The sequence below is a fragment of the Equus caballus genome, chromosome 11, assembly GCF_041296265.1.
Source record: "Equus caballus isolate H_3958 breed thoroughbred chromosome 11, TB-T2T, whole genome shotgun sequence".
Lineage (NCBI taxonomy): Eukaryota > Metazoa > Chordata > Mammalia > Perissodactyla > Equidae > Equus > Equus caballus.
The window spans coordinates 45,835,402-45,850,783 of NC_091694.1; the positions used below are offsets into that span (position 1 = coordinate 45,835,402).

The 15,382-nt window shown below is 50.3% G+C and overlaps 1 protein-coding gene and 1 long non-coding RNA gene across 7 annotated transcripts in view; one reads left to right on the forward strand and one right to left on the reverse strand.

Moving 5' to 3' along the window:
• The window catches only part of SMG6 (SMG6 nonsense mediated mRNA decay factor), a 213,023-nt gene that overhangs the window by 7,083 nt on the left and 190,558 nt on the right, over nucleotides 1-15,382 (reverse strand). For all 6 annotated transcript variants that reach the window (XM_001504355.6, XM_070227863.1, XM_005597656.4 and 3 more), the window contains 2 exons: nucleotides 12,211-12,357; nucleotides 1,428-1,581 (listed from right to left, as the gene is read on the reverse strand). In XM_001504355.6, coding sequence (XP_001504405.2) covers nucleotides 1,428-1,581; nucleotides 12,211-12,357 — 301 coding nt within the window. The remainder of the gene's footprint in view (nucleotides 1-1,427; nucleotides 1,582-12,210; nucleotides 12,358-15,382) is intronic.
• Nucleotides 1,462-14,890, forward strand: LOC138916302 (uncharacterized). The gene is made up of 3 exons (XR_011423413.1): nucleotides 1,462-1,598; nucleotides 11,945-12,098; nucleotides 14,759-14,890. It is a non-coding gene; the product is annotated as an uncharacterized lncRNA (long non-coding RNA).

Here is a 15,382-nt window from a genome sequence, read left to right on the forward strand (position 1 = left end):
CCAAGTCCTAGGAGGCTCCTGAGATGTCAGCAACCTCTTTCAGTTATACTATTTCCTTACCATCTAGTAAAAAAGTGACCAATCACTTTCTTCCCCTTGAAAATCTCCTGGTTAAGAGAGCACAGAGACATCCTGTAAGCTGCCCCACCCCAGGGCCCAGTGAGGGGAGAGGGGAAGCTGGAACAACTTGATGGTCTTGCTGCTCTGCCTTGAGGAGAGAAGCTGCTCTACTTTTGAAGAACAGAAAACCTTCCCTTAGGTCTAAGGGCCTGGGTTTAAGAGGTTCTGGCCAGGCCACATGGGGAGGGGGAAGGAAGACAGGGAGGGTGGAGGCGGGACGAGGGCTGCTTCAGTGCCAACATTCTCAGGTGGTGCTAACGTGTTTCCCACAACCCCCCAGGGTTCTATAGCCTCTGCAGGGGCGGATGTTTCCTGCCCTTTGTTTCCACCCTCATCTGGCACTAAGACACTTGGGACTGGGAGGGAAGGCCCAATGGAACATCTTGGCATGGATGTCAGAGGTGGCTTGGCAGGCAGACTGCCAGTCTGGCAGCTTTTCCAGAGGACACGGCTCCCAAACTTGCTCCAAGTGGCTGCTGAGGAGATGTTAAAAAGCCTGGGCTTCCCAATCATCTCTCAGACCCTCTCCCTCCACAGGATAGCCATCAGCTATATTAGCTGTATCAGCAATGTAAGGTAAGAGCCCAGAGCCCAAAGCCCATCCTGAGGCTGACCCACCACAGAGCTCCAAGAACTAAGGATACCTAGACAGTTCCCTGGAGACAGCCCAGCTGGGCTCATCTGGCCTGAGGGTGGAAGCAAGCTAGCTGCATCCTGGGATGCTAACCCTGCACCAGCACCAATGACCAGACAGTGGTAAGGGCCCAAGTACCCACAACTCACAGGCATGAGCCAAGAGCTCGCTCTGGAGGGTTTCTGTCAGCCTGGCCTTAGGGTGACATTGGCCAGAAGAATGCTACCTCGAACCAACAGAATGATCATGAAAAGCTACAAGACAATCAGACCAAAGGCATCTAACCACTTCAAAATCCTCCCAGCCTCCCTGCCAGACCACCCAGCAGCACTGCCGTTATCTGCCAGGGCTGAGTGTTTACCAATAACGGGAACCAGCTTTGCTGTTTTACTGCAAGCTTTATAAGGATAAAAACAAGGGCTGGGCTCATGCAGCCTCTGGTTGCTGGGACACAGGAGTCCATTTGCTCAGCAGTTTAAGCCATGGATCAGCCATAATAATTTGAACTGCTTTGATTATTAAACAATTTTCCTTGCCCCACGCATTCCCTACTTCCCTGCAAATCCTGTCTTACACACACAGCAGGGCTCTGCCTGTTTGGCCCCCGGGGTTGTGGGGCATGTGTGTAGAGGGGGCTGCTACACACGTGCAGGGCTGCTCTGGCCTGACTCACCGATGAGGGGCACCACCAGGATGTACTTCCTGCTCTCCAGCAGCCGTGCCAGACTGGCCAGGTGGTCAATGAAGCCGTTGGTGTCTGGTACGAGGAACAAGGGTCTGATCTCGAGCTCCATCTGCCTCATCTGACTGTGGTCCTCCAGGACAGCCTACAGGGACACAGACGGTGAGTGAGCCAGGGAGTGAGCAGGCAAGCGGGTGGGTGAGCCAGGCGCCTGACTCCACAGTGTGTCATCATCCTGCCTCCTGAACCTCTTCCCCCTACAGAGGAACAGCCAACCCCTGTAGGCCTGAGGGACAGGCCCAAAGGCTGGTCAAAGCACTGCAATGAAAATCAACACAGACCAAATGGCCCAGCGAACAGGGCATGACTAAAACCCCGCCTAGCACTGAGGAAGGGCCCTGATGATATTAAAAATAACAGGTCTCTGAAAATAAGACCTTGGGCTAAAAATCAACAAGGGAGAGTTAAGTTACTTGGATATGAAAGTGGTTTCATGTACATTATCTAGACAGCATAGAGAGGGGTACTTCTCCACCACAAACTTCTAGATGTATATGTGTATCCCAAACAGAATTTGTTATTTCAACTTACTTCACAGTGTAGTTAAAAAAAAAAGTTAAACTCAAAGGCTATACAGAAAAAGTGATGCTGACAACTAATAATTAGTACCAAAGTCTCCCACGGCAGCAAGAGTCCATACAGTGGTCCTCCACTAATCCAGACAGTGTGATGGATTAGGATCCAACTCATATGTCTGCAAAGAGCAACATCGAGACTGATGAGACTGCCACCATCTTCCCCTCGTGGACCAGCACAGTGTTTCCTACACATTAGTCTTTTGTGTTCTAATTGTGTTCCTTTGCCACAACTCTGTACAAGCTATACTATTATTTACTTGATGTTTTTCTTTAAATTGACTTAAATTGACACACATTCTTTTTTGCTTAGCCTCTTCTTGAGCAATGATATCCATGGTATCAAGGGTTTGACAGCCTAGTCCTACGTTTACCAGTCCAAGCTAAATTGCCATAATAAAAAATCAAAGTGTCTCCTGCGCATCACTAAAAAACTACCTCCTAGGGTCCGGTCCGGTGGCGCAGTGGTTAAGTGCGCACGTTCCATTTTGGCGGCCCGGGGTTCGCCGGTTAGGATCCCAGGTGCAGACATGGCATCGCTTGGCAAGCCATGTTGTGCCAGGCGTCCCATGTATAAAGTAGAGGAAGATGGGCATGGATGTTAGCTCAGGGCCAGTCTTCCTCAGCAAAAAGAGGAGGATTGGCAGCAGATGTTAGCTCAGGACTAATCTTCCTCAAAACAAACAAACAAAAAAACTACCTCCTATAGCACCAGTGGTCTGTGCACCACACCTCGGCAAGCATATGACCTAGTGCTTGTTCGTCTTACAGATGTTCACTTCTTTCAGGGAAGCTCCACGCACATCTGTGAAAGCCCAATTTTCTCAAGTCTGACAGAGCCTTCTGTGGCAGTGGCCCTTTGAGATAGATAGGCTCTGGGCATGTCTGTCACTCCAGAACATGGTCACTATTGTGCTGCTTCCTCTTCAGGGGACCACGGCCAAGAAGCAAACTGATTTGCTGGCATCTGCCCAGACAGTGTGTTCTCTGTGTACAGAGCTGAAGGCACCAACACAAACCTGGCAGGGGCCAAGCAAGCAGGTCCCAGCCCTGTCACGCCCTCTCATGGCCTTCTGCCACACAGCAACTTGCAGGGACACAGGCACAGGCACGGGGCAGGGGGAGTAGATGTGCGTGCCAACTGAGATGGGGCCCACAGTGCTGGGCCCTGGCCACTAACAGTCAGGGAGGAAGGTGCTCAGGTTTCACTGGCAATGACAGTAAAACTGAAAGGGCATGCCTCTGAATGCTGGGGGTGGCTTCTCTGTGACCTGCCGAGGACCTCTCCCTATGAGTAAGTTGTTGCTGCCACTGCCACCACAGCTGGTGGAAGGCACAGGCCACAGGACGCTGGCAGGCATGAGAAATGTGGCTGAGAGGCCCAGTCTGAAGTCCTCCTACTGCTCTCACCTCATTTGGGGGAAGTACCATGGCTGCTGACCACCTTCCCCGGGGACTTGGGTCACTGTCCCTCCCCATGGGGCTGCCAACTAGAGGGTGACACACATTCAGCCAAACTTGGCTTGGGCGTTTTAAAAAATTTATTTTTTATTGAGATATAATGGGCATAGAACATTGTGTAATGGCTTGGGCATTTTGTAAGAACAGGGAACGGTACCCACTCAGGTTCAGTTAACAACTCTCTACTCTTTCTGCTCACACAGAAGGAGCATCAGCATTCCTGTCCCTCATTTTCCCAGGTCTTGGTGTTCTCTATCCAGCTTTTCCACTGCCAGGAATATTTTTCTTGTATCACAGGCCCCCAAATCTCTCTCTCTGGGAGAGAAGGAATAGGACAGGCAATGCCACTGGTTGGGGGAGGACAGGGGCTCAGGGTCTGAACTGAGCACTGTATCTCTGCCACCGCCCCACCGAGACTCCTTTCACATCTTAGTTTTCCTGTGTCCAAAAATGACACTCTAGCCCTGGTCTGACTCTAAGGAAGTGGAACTGGTTGTAATTTTTTACCCTGCATGAACAATGAGCTCCTAACACCTTGTACTATCCTACCTTTAGAGCTGGTAGTAGGCAGGAGGGCTTTTAGGCCAGGTGGCCAAGGGAGGCTGGGGGCTAACTGAGCCTACTTGTGTGTTATGATGACAGGATGGAAGAAAAATGTAGGGGTAGGGTCTAGGGAAGCTCTAACTGTCTGAATTCTTTGAGCTCTGGCTCAGGGCCAGAAAGGCGAACAGAGGCCAGAGTCTTGGGGAGGTGGCAACCTTGTTGGTTCCCCAGGGGTGTGGTGGGGTCAAGCTGTATGAGGGTGGCTGGAGTTGTGCTGCCACCATCCGGTCCCAGGGACGCCCGCAGACAACTTCCCTTAACCTGGCTCTGCCCAGTGAGTCACCACACAACTGCTTCCTGTTCCCCACATGCCCTCATGGAGTCTCAGGAGATTAAATGAAGCTGCTCCCTCTTCTCCTGGGGTACCAGTGGGCTTCTGGGGGGCGGGGGGGGGTGCCATACTTAAGTCACTAGACTAGTCTGGTTCCCTTCAAAAGAATGGTAGACCGGGGAAGGCTTGGGAGTCCGCCAGCACTCTTCTGTGGGTGTCTGTGTTTCCGGCCCTCTCTGAGTGGCGCTGTGTGTGTGTGTGTGTGTGTGTGTGTTCAGCATTTGCCCTCCCAACTTTTCCAGATTTTACCCGTCAGATTCCTGGCAGCTGTGCACGGCGCCTGTGCCGGCCGTCACGTCCCATTCCGATCTCTGGGTCGCACGGTGAGAGAAGGACACAGGATGCGCAGGGAGTGAAAAAGTGATGTCGGTGGGGAGAGTGCCAAGTCCCCACTCACAGCCATGGGACGCTTGGGGAGAAGGGGGAAGCATGCTGCTGTGGAGTTCAGAGGCCGGTAGTGAGATTTATTTTTGTTTGTATGAGTAAAAAGCTGCAGAAGCCTCTGGTGGGGGTGAGGGGGGTGCAATTGGAATGCTGTGATTCAGACAGACTGGCCCTGGCCTGGAGTCAAGTGTGCTGACCCGGAAGGAGAGTTCTATAGGAACTCTTCTTACTGCAGCTAATCTTGGGCCACAAGTGTCTTTGGACAGTGAACTGGCAACCCAAGGAAAGCATGGACACTTTGAATCAGACCAGAGGCAATAAGGACCAAGTTGTCATAAAGTATGGGAGAGAAAAAGAACTTAATTCTGTTTCTGGAAGGTGCTAAGTAACCAACTTTCTCTTAAGTATGTGAGCATCCTTGAGCAAGCTGGCGGGGAGCTGGGAAAGAGAATCTACTATAATAACATCTGACGAGGAAGCTAACAGGCTTGGGTCCCTAGGCAAGGCTCTTTTATAGGTTAAGTTCCTTCTTTTAGACAGTGGGGATGATTTGGAGATGCTGACACACTGAACATTGAGACAATGAGAATTACAAATAAAGGTAATGCAATTAGTTCACACAGGAGTTGTGGAACTTGAAAAACCCAGACAATGCAGGAAAGCCAGATCAAGAGAAGGCCTTCTTAGGTCTTCCTTCTGCTTAGGGCTCCACTGGGAGTGTGGCTGCTTCCTTCCCTCTACAGGGTGATGGAATCATTTATCCCCGGGCCCCTCTGACCAGAGCAATGTCTTCACCAGAAATGAGAAGATTTCTAACACAGCAAATTGCTATGCTCACCTTGTACCTATGTGAAAGCATCTAGCAAAGTGCCTGATACACATAGTAGTAACAACAAATGTCAGTTTCCTTTCTTCCTGCCCAACTCCATCTTCTATATATCCAGGAGGGTAAATATCTGGGGAAACCACTAGAGAGCAGAGCAGGAGATGGGGAGTGGTGAGGCAGAGGACTGTTGATTTCTATCATAAGACACATGGTACTCTTGTTATTTTTTTCCTTTAACTATGTGGAGGTATTTTTTAAAAATGGATAAATGGAAATGAAATAAAAAATAGGAACGGTTGGTGAAATAACCACTAACAGTGCAGGCAGGTAGTTCTTTCTTGAGTGGCAGAAACCAAAGGGAGCAGATACTGCATTTGCTATGGAGAGCAGGCAAGCCACCAGCTTCCCCTGGGAGCAGTACAGTTGGCATCTTCATTTGGGGTGGGTTGCTCATGGGAGAGTTACTGCTTAGGATCACTTCTCTGGATGTGCAGTCAGTACCACAGAGTTTAATACAGACTTTCTTTTTGTTTTTTGGTGAGGAAGGTTAGCCCTGAGCTAACAACTGTGCCAATCTTCCTCCACTTTATATGTGGTCGCTGCCACAGCATGGCTGGCAAATGGTGTAGGTCTGCACTTGGGATCCAAACCCACGAATCTGGGCTGCCAAAGTGGAATGTGCCGAACTTAACCACTACACTATGGGCCCAGCCCACTGCTTTCTTTCTTTCTTTTTTTTTTTTTAAAATCTTTGGGATCTAGGGCTAGGCAAACAGTTCTTTTTTTTTTTAAAGATTTTATTTTTTTTTCTTTTTCTCCCCAAAGCCCCCCAGTACATAGTTGTATATTCTTCGTTGTGGGTCCTTCTAGTTGTGGCATGTGGACGCTGCCTCAGCGTGGTTTGATGAGCAGTGCCATGTCCGTGCCCAGGATTCGAACCAACGAAACACTGGGCTGCCTGCAGTGGAGCGCGCGAACTTAACCACTCGGCCACGGGGCCAGCCCCATGCTTTCTTTTTAAAGTTATAATTATGATGACTTGCTGCTACTTCTTGTTTTATGAAGACTGATCTTATTTTCAAACTAGACTGTAAGGAGCTCAAGGAGAACTGTCTTCTTTTCTTGTAGTTTCTTTTATAATACCTAGCAGAGAGTTTGATATATCATAGGAGCTCAATGAGCTAGCTCACAGAATCTCAGAGCTAAAGGGCACTTTAAAGTCAATATGACTGAATTTTATCCGATAACTTTTTGTTCTGAGAATGCCCAAGAAATGTGCCTTTTCCTGATAGAGAAGGAAGGGCAGGACTAAGCATGACACCTCTGAGTTTGCTCCAAGCAGCAGCCTAAGGATGTTCCAGCCAACAACCAGACCATTCTGTAGCAGGACAGGACCCTGTGGATGCTGCTGGAGCCAAGGAAGGCGACAGTGGCTGGAGCCGAGCAGAGGCCTACCATGGTTTGCGGAGAAGCTGGAAGAGGCTCTGGAACGGGCTTGAGTGGGGAGGGTGGCTGCCCGGCTCTGCAGGCTGATGTGCTTTCCTGCCCTGGCGTGAACGTGCCCCTGGCCTGGTAGTACGCTGGCTCCCACCCTGCCTCCGACAGCTAGGAGCCAGGGCTGAGTGTCTGCCTTCCGCTAGCTTCCATACAGGTGTGGGGGGCTCTGTGCATGCCCCATTGTTCCACAGCGGCCCCCCCAGCTGGGTGGCAGTGTGAATGGGCTGCAGCTATATTTAGAGTGAGACTCCCGGGGCCGCCACAAAGGAGTGACTGCATCTTCAGGAGGGTGGGTGGGCGGGAAGGGGACAGGGGAGCAAAGTTATTTTCAGAACACATGTCATTGCTGGCTACAGAGCAAGACTATGGCCATAATGCCGAGGGAAACAATAGCTGTGGCCAGAGGAAGAGCCTGTTATGTTTCAGGTGGGATGTTTGCAACTGCTCAGGAAACCTGACCCCACCCGACAGCAGCACAAATCACAGCAAAGCCTCGTGGAGGCAGAGAGGAGGCGGGGGATTCACAGGGCCAGGGCCAGTGTGAGGTGCCAAGAGGCCACGCCTCATGCCTGGAGGAGGATTTTCAGTGACTGCTTTGCCCTGAGGGCCTGGTTAGGAACGAAACACTTCTGACCAATTTCCCAGACAAACCCATGTACCCTGCTCTGGTCTCTGGACACCTCCCAAGAATGGCAATGGGAAGGAAAAGAACTTGGCAACAAACAGCAAGGTGGGCAGAACCAGCTCAATATGAAAAGCTATCTCAGGCAACAGGCAAAGCCTGGGCTGAGCCAGAGAGCGTGGCCTCAAAGACCCGGGTGGGCGGACTTGGCCCCCCAGCATCCAGGGGCCTGCCTGGGCGCTATGGCTCCAGCTGCACAGGCCTGAGAGCTGCTCACACCCCTTTTATGACCTCTAGTCGGCCCCACTCACCAGCCTCTGTGCAACGCCGGAAGCAGGGAGGGACAGGCTGCGGAGGGAGGCCAGGCCTCACCTCCCCCATCCCCACAGATGAGCTTGGGCCCAGGGGTCTAGGTGGGAGCAGGGAAGTGGGGGTGTGGCTACAGCCCCAGATCTCAGTTGGACTTTATAGCCATCAGGAGGGCCAGGAGGATTTTTTTCAACCCCATCTTCATATCCCCTTCCCCAAACATGTGTGGTTCCTGTTTTGCTGCATCTGTAAAAGGCGCTGGGAGCTGGGGACTTGCCTTACACCTCTCGGTTAACACCCCTGGAGACTGATGGAGTTCAGAGCAGTGTAATTTACAGCCCATCTCTCCGATCTTAATTCACTCGATGCTCCTCTCTTCCTTATTGTATTAGTGTGACCCACGTACCTGCCAACAATAATGGCCTCTCCAGCTAGGAGCCTCTCCCCCACTCCCAGGACAATTTATACCTTTTCCTTGGGATTTTCCCCCCTTAAATTAAACAAAAAGAGGAAAAATAAGAAAAGGTTAACATGGGTTTGGAGTGCTGCAGCCCCGTGGTTCTGGGCAGGGAGCCAATGGCCCGAGGGCACACACATGTGTGTGCTCTCCCAGAAGGGCCTTCACCGGCCCTGTTTTACAGCCACCTCGGCACAGACTCCAGGGTTCACGCATATGGCCAGACAGATGTGTCTGGCTTACGTTCAAGGCTGGAAAATGAAGAATTATGGAAGTGAAGGGCCCCGGGCATTAAAAGGGGCGGGGGAGAAGGGAAGGGGGGAATTTTTCCTCTACTGAGAAATCCTCCTGTGGCTGTGAGGCTGGAGGAAGAAGGCTGACAGGAGGCAGGGCCGCCAGCAGCAGTGCATGTGGGGCCTGTTCTTAAAGGGGCCACAGCAACCTGGGAGCCCCAGCTGGCCCAGAGCAGGCCCTCTGTGCCTGAGCCTGACCAGCCTGCTCTGAAGAAGCTGACAGGGAGAATGGGCTTCCTGAACAGGGGCAGCCATGGGTACTAAAAGCCAAGTCTCATACAAGATCTCCTATTTGTAAGGTACTGCTTGTTGCTAGAGGCGCCAAGTTGAACACAGCACTCTAGACAAGGCCATGTCCCGGCGGCATGTGCTCCCACAGCATCCTGTACTTCCTTTTTGTTAACAACGCTCACACTTCAAATCACTGGCTTCTCTACTCCACTGTACGCTCTGGGATGGGACTTTTTTCATTCACTCCTGTGTCCCCTTACCACTAGCACAGTAGATGCTCACCACCACTTACTAAACTGAGCTGAAGACAAGGCACCTGATTCCAAGGAGTTCACAGTACAGCGGGGGGAACAAGGCTAGAAATAAGCATAACATGAGACATGATATAAGCCTCACGAATGAAGCATAAATTAGTGCCTCAGGAACACTGAGCAGAGAGAGATGAATTCCTCCTGGGGGGAATCAGAGAAGGCTCCACTGGGGAGATGGAGTTTCATCTGGGGATTGACGGAGGAATACAATTTCAACAGGAAATGTGGAGCAGAAAAAGGGTACTCTGGTTTGAGCGAACAGCATGAACAGACTCAGAGTGAGAAAAGGCGGAGCATGTCTGGGGACAGTGAGCAGGGAGGAAGGTTACTGCTGTCCAAGAAGGAGGGCCTTAGTGTCTGGACAGGCACTTTACATGCACTGTCTTTCTGAGGGAGGTGCTATTACCACTTTGGTTTTATAGATGAAAAAACAGGCTCAAAGAAGTTAAATAATTTTCCCAATGCCATATAGCTAGTAAGGGCTCATGGAGGATGGGAGAAGAGGTTAGAAAAACGACTGGAAACAGACAAGAAAGCCTCACATGCCATAATAAGGAATTAGACTTTATTTTATTAGCCAACCAAAGGCACTCATGATTTCTGAGCAAGGAAGTGGCTCTTTTGGGAAGAGAATGATGAAAACACGTAAGACGCATTAGAGGCAGTGAGCCGGGCATGCAGAGTGTGTACCACGGAACTCTAGGAGGTGCCATTCACATTCACTACAAGGTAAATGGCATCCCCTGGATCTGTGCAGGGCAGGAGCCTTGACTGCTGCAATCCAAGTCAGTACCTCGACTGGAATAGCAGTAGTGACAATAGAGAGGAGAGAAGGGAATAAATGAGTCAACAGATAGGATGTGATAAGAAATCAGACATGAGGGATTAAAAGCCACCGAGGAATTTAAGATGATGCTCTAGTTGCTACTGTTTATTAAGTTAATGAACAAATGTTTGCTGAGTGCCAACTCCGCATGCTGAGACTAAGAAGTAACAAAAAGAAAGGAGGAGATTAAGAATAGAATGGTCGTGAGAAAGCTTAGGAGGCTAGCGTGGCCAAGAAAGAGAGAGAAGACAAGGGTCTAGCTGTGCTAAAGCAAGGCTGGAGGTCAGCGGCCTCAGGGTCCAAAGCTGCAGAGAAGTCACCTGTGATGGGGACCATGACTCGATAAAGACAAGTACTTGGTGACTTCTGACACAAGTTTCTATACCTGCTGGGTTGAGAGTCAAGAAATGGAGGTGGTGAGTAGAGACAGAACTTTCAGGAAGACTGATGGTGAGGAAGAAAAGAGCCACAGCATAGGAAGAAAGACAGTTTGAAGATGAAGCTCCTTTGAGGGCCACAACAGGTTTACACATAGACCACAGAAGGGCTGAGGAGGTAGCCACACCACGATGGAGGATGCTGGTAGAAGTATCACACACTTGATTCCAACTGGCAGGGGAACATGAATATGTCTAAAGAATGATGGATCCCAACTGGTATTCATTCCCCTTCCCAGAGCAGGGCTCTGTTTGATGGGTGATTAGACTAATATTAGACTACAGTGATCATTTATGGAGTACATACTGTGTGCCATACATTGTGCTAAGCGCTTTACATGCACTGGCTACTGTAGGCCTCACAGCAGTTCTACGAGGTAGATGCTGTTACCATTTTCATTTTATAGATGAGGAAATAGACTCTGAGAAGTTACACAATTTGCCCTAAGTCACAAAGCTAGTAAGTGGTGGAGTCTAGACTGTGATCAGTCTGCCTGATCACACGCACTAAGCCCTACGCCAAAGGTGAGGGGCGGCTAAAGAGAGAGTTGAGGGGCCGGCCGCGTGGCTGAGGGGTTAAGTTCGCGCGCTCTGCTTCGGGAGCCCAGGGTGTCGCCGGTTTGGATCCTGGGTGTGGACATGGCACCGCTCATCAGGCCATGTTGAGGCGGTGTCCCACATGCCACAACTAGAAGGACCCACAACTAAAATACGCAACTATGTACTGGGGGGATTTGGGGAGAAAAAGCGAAAAAAAAAAAAAAAAGACGATTGGCAACAGTTGTTAGCTCAGGCACCAATCTTTAAAAAAAAATAAATATATAGAGGGTTGAAACAGACATTCCTAAAGAGGCCTGATGCTCCCCCATGCATACAGTTAATCTTAAAGGGGGGAGCATGACTGGCTCTTCCCTGTCCGCCATGAGCCCTAGATAAGAGGAAGTAAGCTTATAAGGCAAGAGGACACACGTGGGACAGCCGTAAAGAAAAACTTGCTGCAAGTGAAGGTACAGGTCCATGAGAGGGCTGATGGTGGAGGAATCCTTGTGTGGAGATCGAGTAGTTTCTCTCTGGGAGGGTTTAGAGTGTTCTGTCCAGATGGGCTTGGTCATTATATGGGAATCCAGATAAGCAGACTGTGGCCATGACAACCTCACCCCCTGAGAATAGGTATTCTCAACAGAGAATCCATGGCCTCTCCGGGAGTGTCTGGATAAGATTCAGGGGAACTTTGAAACCCCTGAAATTGTGTGAAAGATCGTGTACGTGTGGTGTGTATTCACAGATCATCACTGGGGGAGAAGCTTTCATCAGATTCTCTGAGAAGAACCTGCCCCTGCCTTGCAGCCCAAGACGAGGGAGACTTCAGGGCACCAAATGTGCTACCGGAATTTCGTGACGGAGAAAGAAAACAGGCGGGTGGAACCAGAGAGGACGCTGTAAGAATCTTCCTAAGAGGGTCCTACTCATCCCTACTCCCTGCTCACCTCCCCCTCATGCCCTATATAGCTACCACCCTCATGGGAACCACCCTCCCCAGGCAGGCCCCACCTGGATCTTTTCTTGGCGACGCTGCTGCTCAGCTATCTTCCTGGCCAGAGCCAGCTTCTTGGCCCGAAGCTCCCTGATGTCATCCTCGCCCCCGCTGCCTTCAGCCTCTGAATCTTCCTCAAAGTCTTCAATCACCACGTCCTCCTCCTTTGGGTGGTGGAGCAGGCCAGGGGAGAGAGGAGACTGTGAGCCCATGGCACTTACCAGACCCACTGTTCTGTCTTTCTAGCAACCCGCGCTTCACCTTATTCAGACCATTCCTTGCAAAGGGCTCCAAGGTGTGTGCTTCCCTCGACTCAGGCAGAGAGGGGAGAGAGAGAAGCTCCCTTTTGTACTCTGGGGCTCTTTCCTCTTATAGAGTCATAGATTCGCACTGTAAGTCACTCACACACACATATTATACTTCCATGCTTATGCTTATAGCTCTTCATTCTTCTTTGTATACACTCACAAAATCAAACTTTGGCCCTATTTTCATTTTGAAATCACTAAAGGGGAGAACAACAGAGAAAGTTAAATCACTCAATTTAAATCTAATTCATGTTAACGATCTGATAGGAATCAATTCTGGCCAACAGCTGGGAGTTAGGCGTGGAAGCTCCCTTGCCCCAGACGGCGTCAGGAAGCAGATGCTGTAGCTCAGCAGACTTTGCCCTGGTTTCTTTTTAAGACCACAGCCTGGTGGTGTGGGGGCTGCTGGGCCTCATTATAGGAATTCACATGACATGACCTTGCTCAGCTGCCCTCCCAGGGCCTGAGCAGGCTGGAAGATGGCTGGCTAGCTTAAGGAGTCTCCTGCCAGGCTGGTGGAGCCTTCCCCAGGGATGGCACCTCCCTGCTTGCAGCCTCAGCTCTCAGAAGCCACCACTCCCCGGGTGGTCCCAAGGCTCCATTCCTCACTCTCTCACTTTTGGCCTTGGTCAGTAGAGAACATGCAGCTGCCCAAGAGAGGTTCCTTTGAGGGACAGGATTAGCATGGTTAATTGGGAGTGATTTAGTAAGAGAAGATTCCTGTGTTTCTAACTAGATTATAATAATGACAACGATATGACAATACCAGCTACCATTTACTGAGTGCTCACTATTGGCCAGGTCCTGGGCTAAGTGTTTCTCATGTATTAACTCATTTAATACTCACAATCTATGAAACAGATGCTATCATCCCTATTTCATAAATGAACAAACTTAGGTTTAGAGAGGAGTTAAACAATTTGCTCAAGGTCACAAAGCTAGTAAAGTGGCAGAACAGAGATTCAAACTCTTGTGAGTCTGACTCCAAAGGCTGTGCTCTTACCATTACTAGTACCAAGCAGCACAGGGTTAGGTCCTGAACCTAAATGGTAATCTCAGACCCAGCCCTCAGTGGCTCACGTGCCAGGGCTCTCATAGGCCCACTTGGACCTGTTCAGTAGAGACTGCTCTCTCCTCTAACTGTCCATCTCAAGACAACATTTGATGGATTCTCTTGGCTGAAAGTGGTTGGTAAAATGTGTGGATGGGTAGGCGATGCCTTGTCTTGGAACCAGAATCTAGGGAAGACAAGTGGTAGCATCCCTAAGGAAGTGGACTCTGTTCTGTTCGTGCAAAATGATGCCTGAAGAAACATCTCCTCCTTCCTCTCCCAATCAGCTTAAGTGACTCAGTCTTAAGTCACTTAAGACTTAAGTCTGGGGAGAGATGAGATCTCAAGATGGGGCCAGACCTGTCACTATCTTCAGAAGTCTCAGGGGTCTGGGGTGCTGTCCACAGTCACCATTCATCTGACAACCCGCAGGCTACAGTGTCGCAGGGCCCAATTTCAGAGAGGCCCAGGCCATGTGAAGGAGGACAACTCTACATATTTACTTCCTTATTCCTGGGGTTAACCTGGACCAGAGTAAGTGGAATAGGATGCCTGAATGGCCTGTGGGGGAACACTGCCTCTGCCTGCTCTGATTAGGGATACACAGGGTTATCATGGGACTTGGACCGAGCTTGACTGAGGTCAAAAGAGGGTCAGTGAGGCTTGTCTGAGGTTCGCTCAGCTCTCACAGCAAACGAGGAAGTGCAGGGTTATGAAATTACACAGACCAGGGTAAGTAGGGTTTCCCAGGGGCCACTAACATAAAGGAACCCAGGAGGCTCGTGGGAAAAGGAAGAAGTGGGCAGCATGGCGTGGGTCACCACCTTTGTCTGGTCAATAAGCCTTAGAAGGAGGGGAGGGAAAGAGTGTGGCACAGCCAAGACCTGGGACTGGAGAGCTGGTCTGTTGCTTGTAAGAGTGGAGGAGCCCCTCCTTAGATTTTACACTGTGCCCCTCTCTCTGGGCCTCACTCGTCTAACTGGATTTGGTATTGCAGGCTCCACTGGACAGAGGACATTTCTTAGAGAAATCCTGGAGAACTATCCTTGCTTATCTTCCACTGTCTGCCTCAGCCTTAAAGACATGGTGCCCAGAGCTTGGGTGGCACTGCTCTATCCTGCCTGAAGCCTGGACACCCCGATGGCTTTAGCAACTCACTGTCTCCTCCCATACTGACAGCTCATTTTTCCCGTTATTCCTGCCCAGGTTTCATCTGGAGAGTCTGGAATCATGGGCTCAGCTTTACCCCTGGAACCACCTCTGTCCTGGAAGCTGAGCCCTGTGTCATCAGGAGTGGGGTGGGGTTCTCCAGCTATTCTAATAAAGCTAGTCCAAGAATTTGTTGCTCTGAAGACTCTGAATCAAAGGTGGCCACTCTATCACTGCTTCAGATCACAAACGACAGCTTCCAGCTGACATCTGGCTTCGCTGGCCTGTTGCTGATTTCATCCCTGCACCCCACCCTGCTCCACCAGGCGCTTGAGACTGCTGCGGGCCAAATGACTGTGTTGGCCTACCAGTGACCTGGCCTCTGGCTAGAATCGCTTCCGTCCCTTCCTTAAGTCCCACGTTCCTTCCCACCTAAGTCTCCTCTGTCTTTAACACTGTGGGGTAAAAAGAAGGAAAGAGTCAACCATTAGACAAAAGTGAGCTGTGTGTGCACACACACCCAGACAGAGTTACCCACACCCAGATACACAGCAGGGCAGCTGGCAGTGATATTAAACGCATATATGCGCTGACACCATCACACATTCACATTTACTCAGAACCTAGACAGCAGGAAAGCTGGCAGCAGTGTTCAACTTAAACTGACACACAAACCCAGAA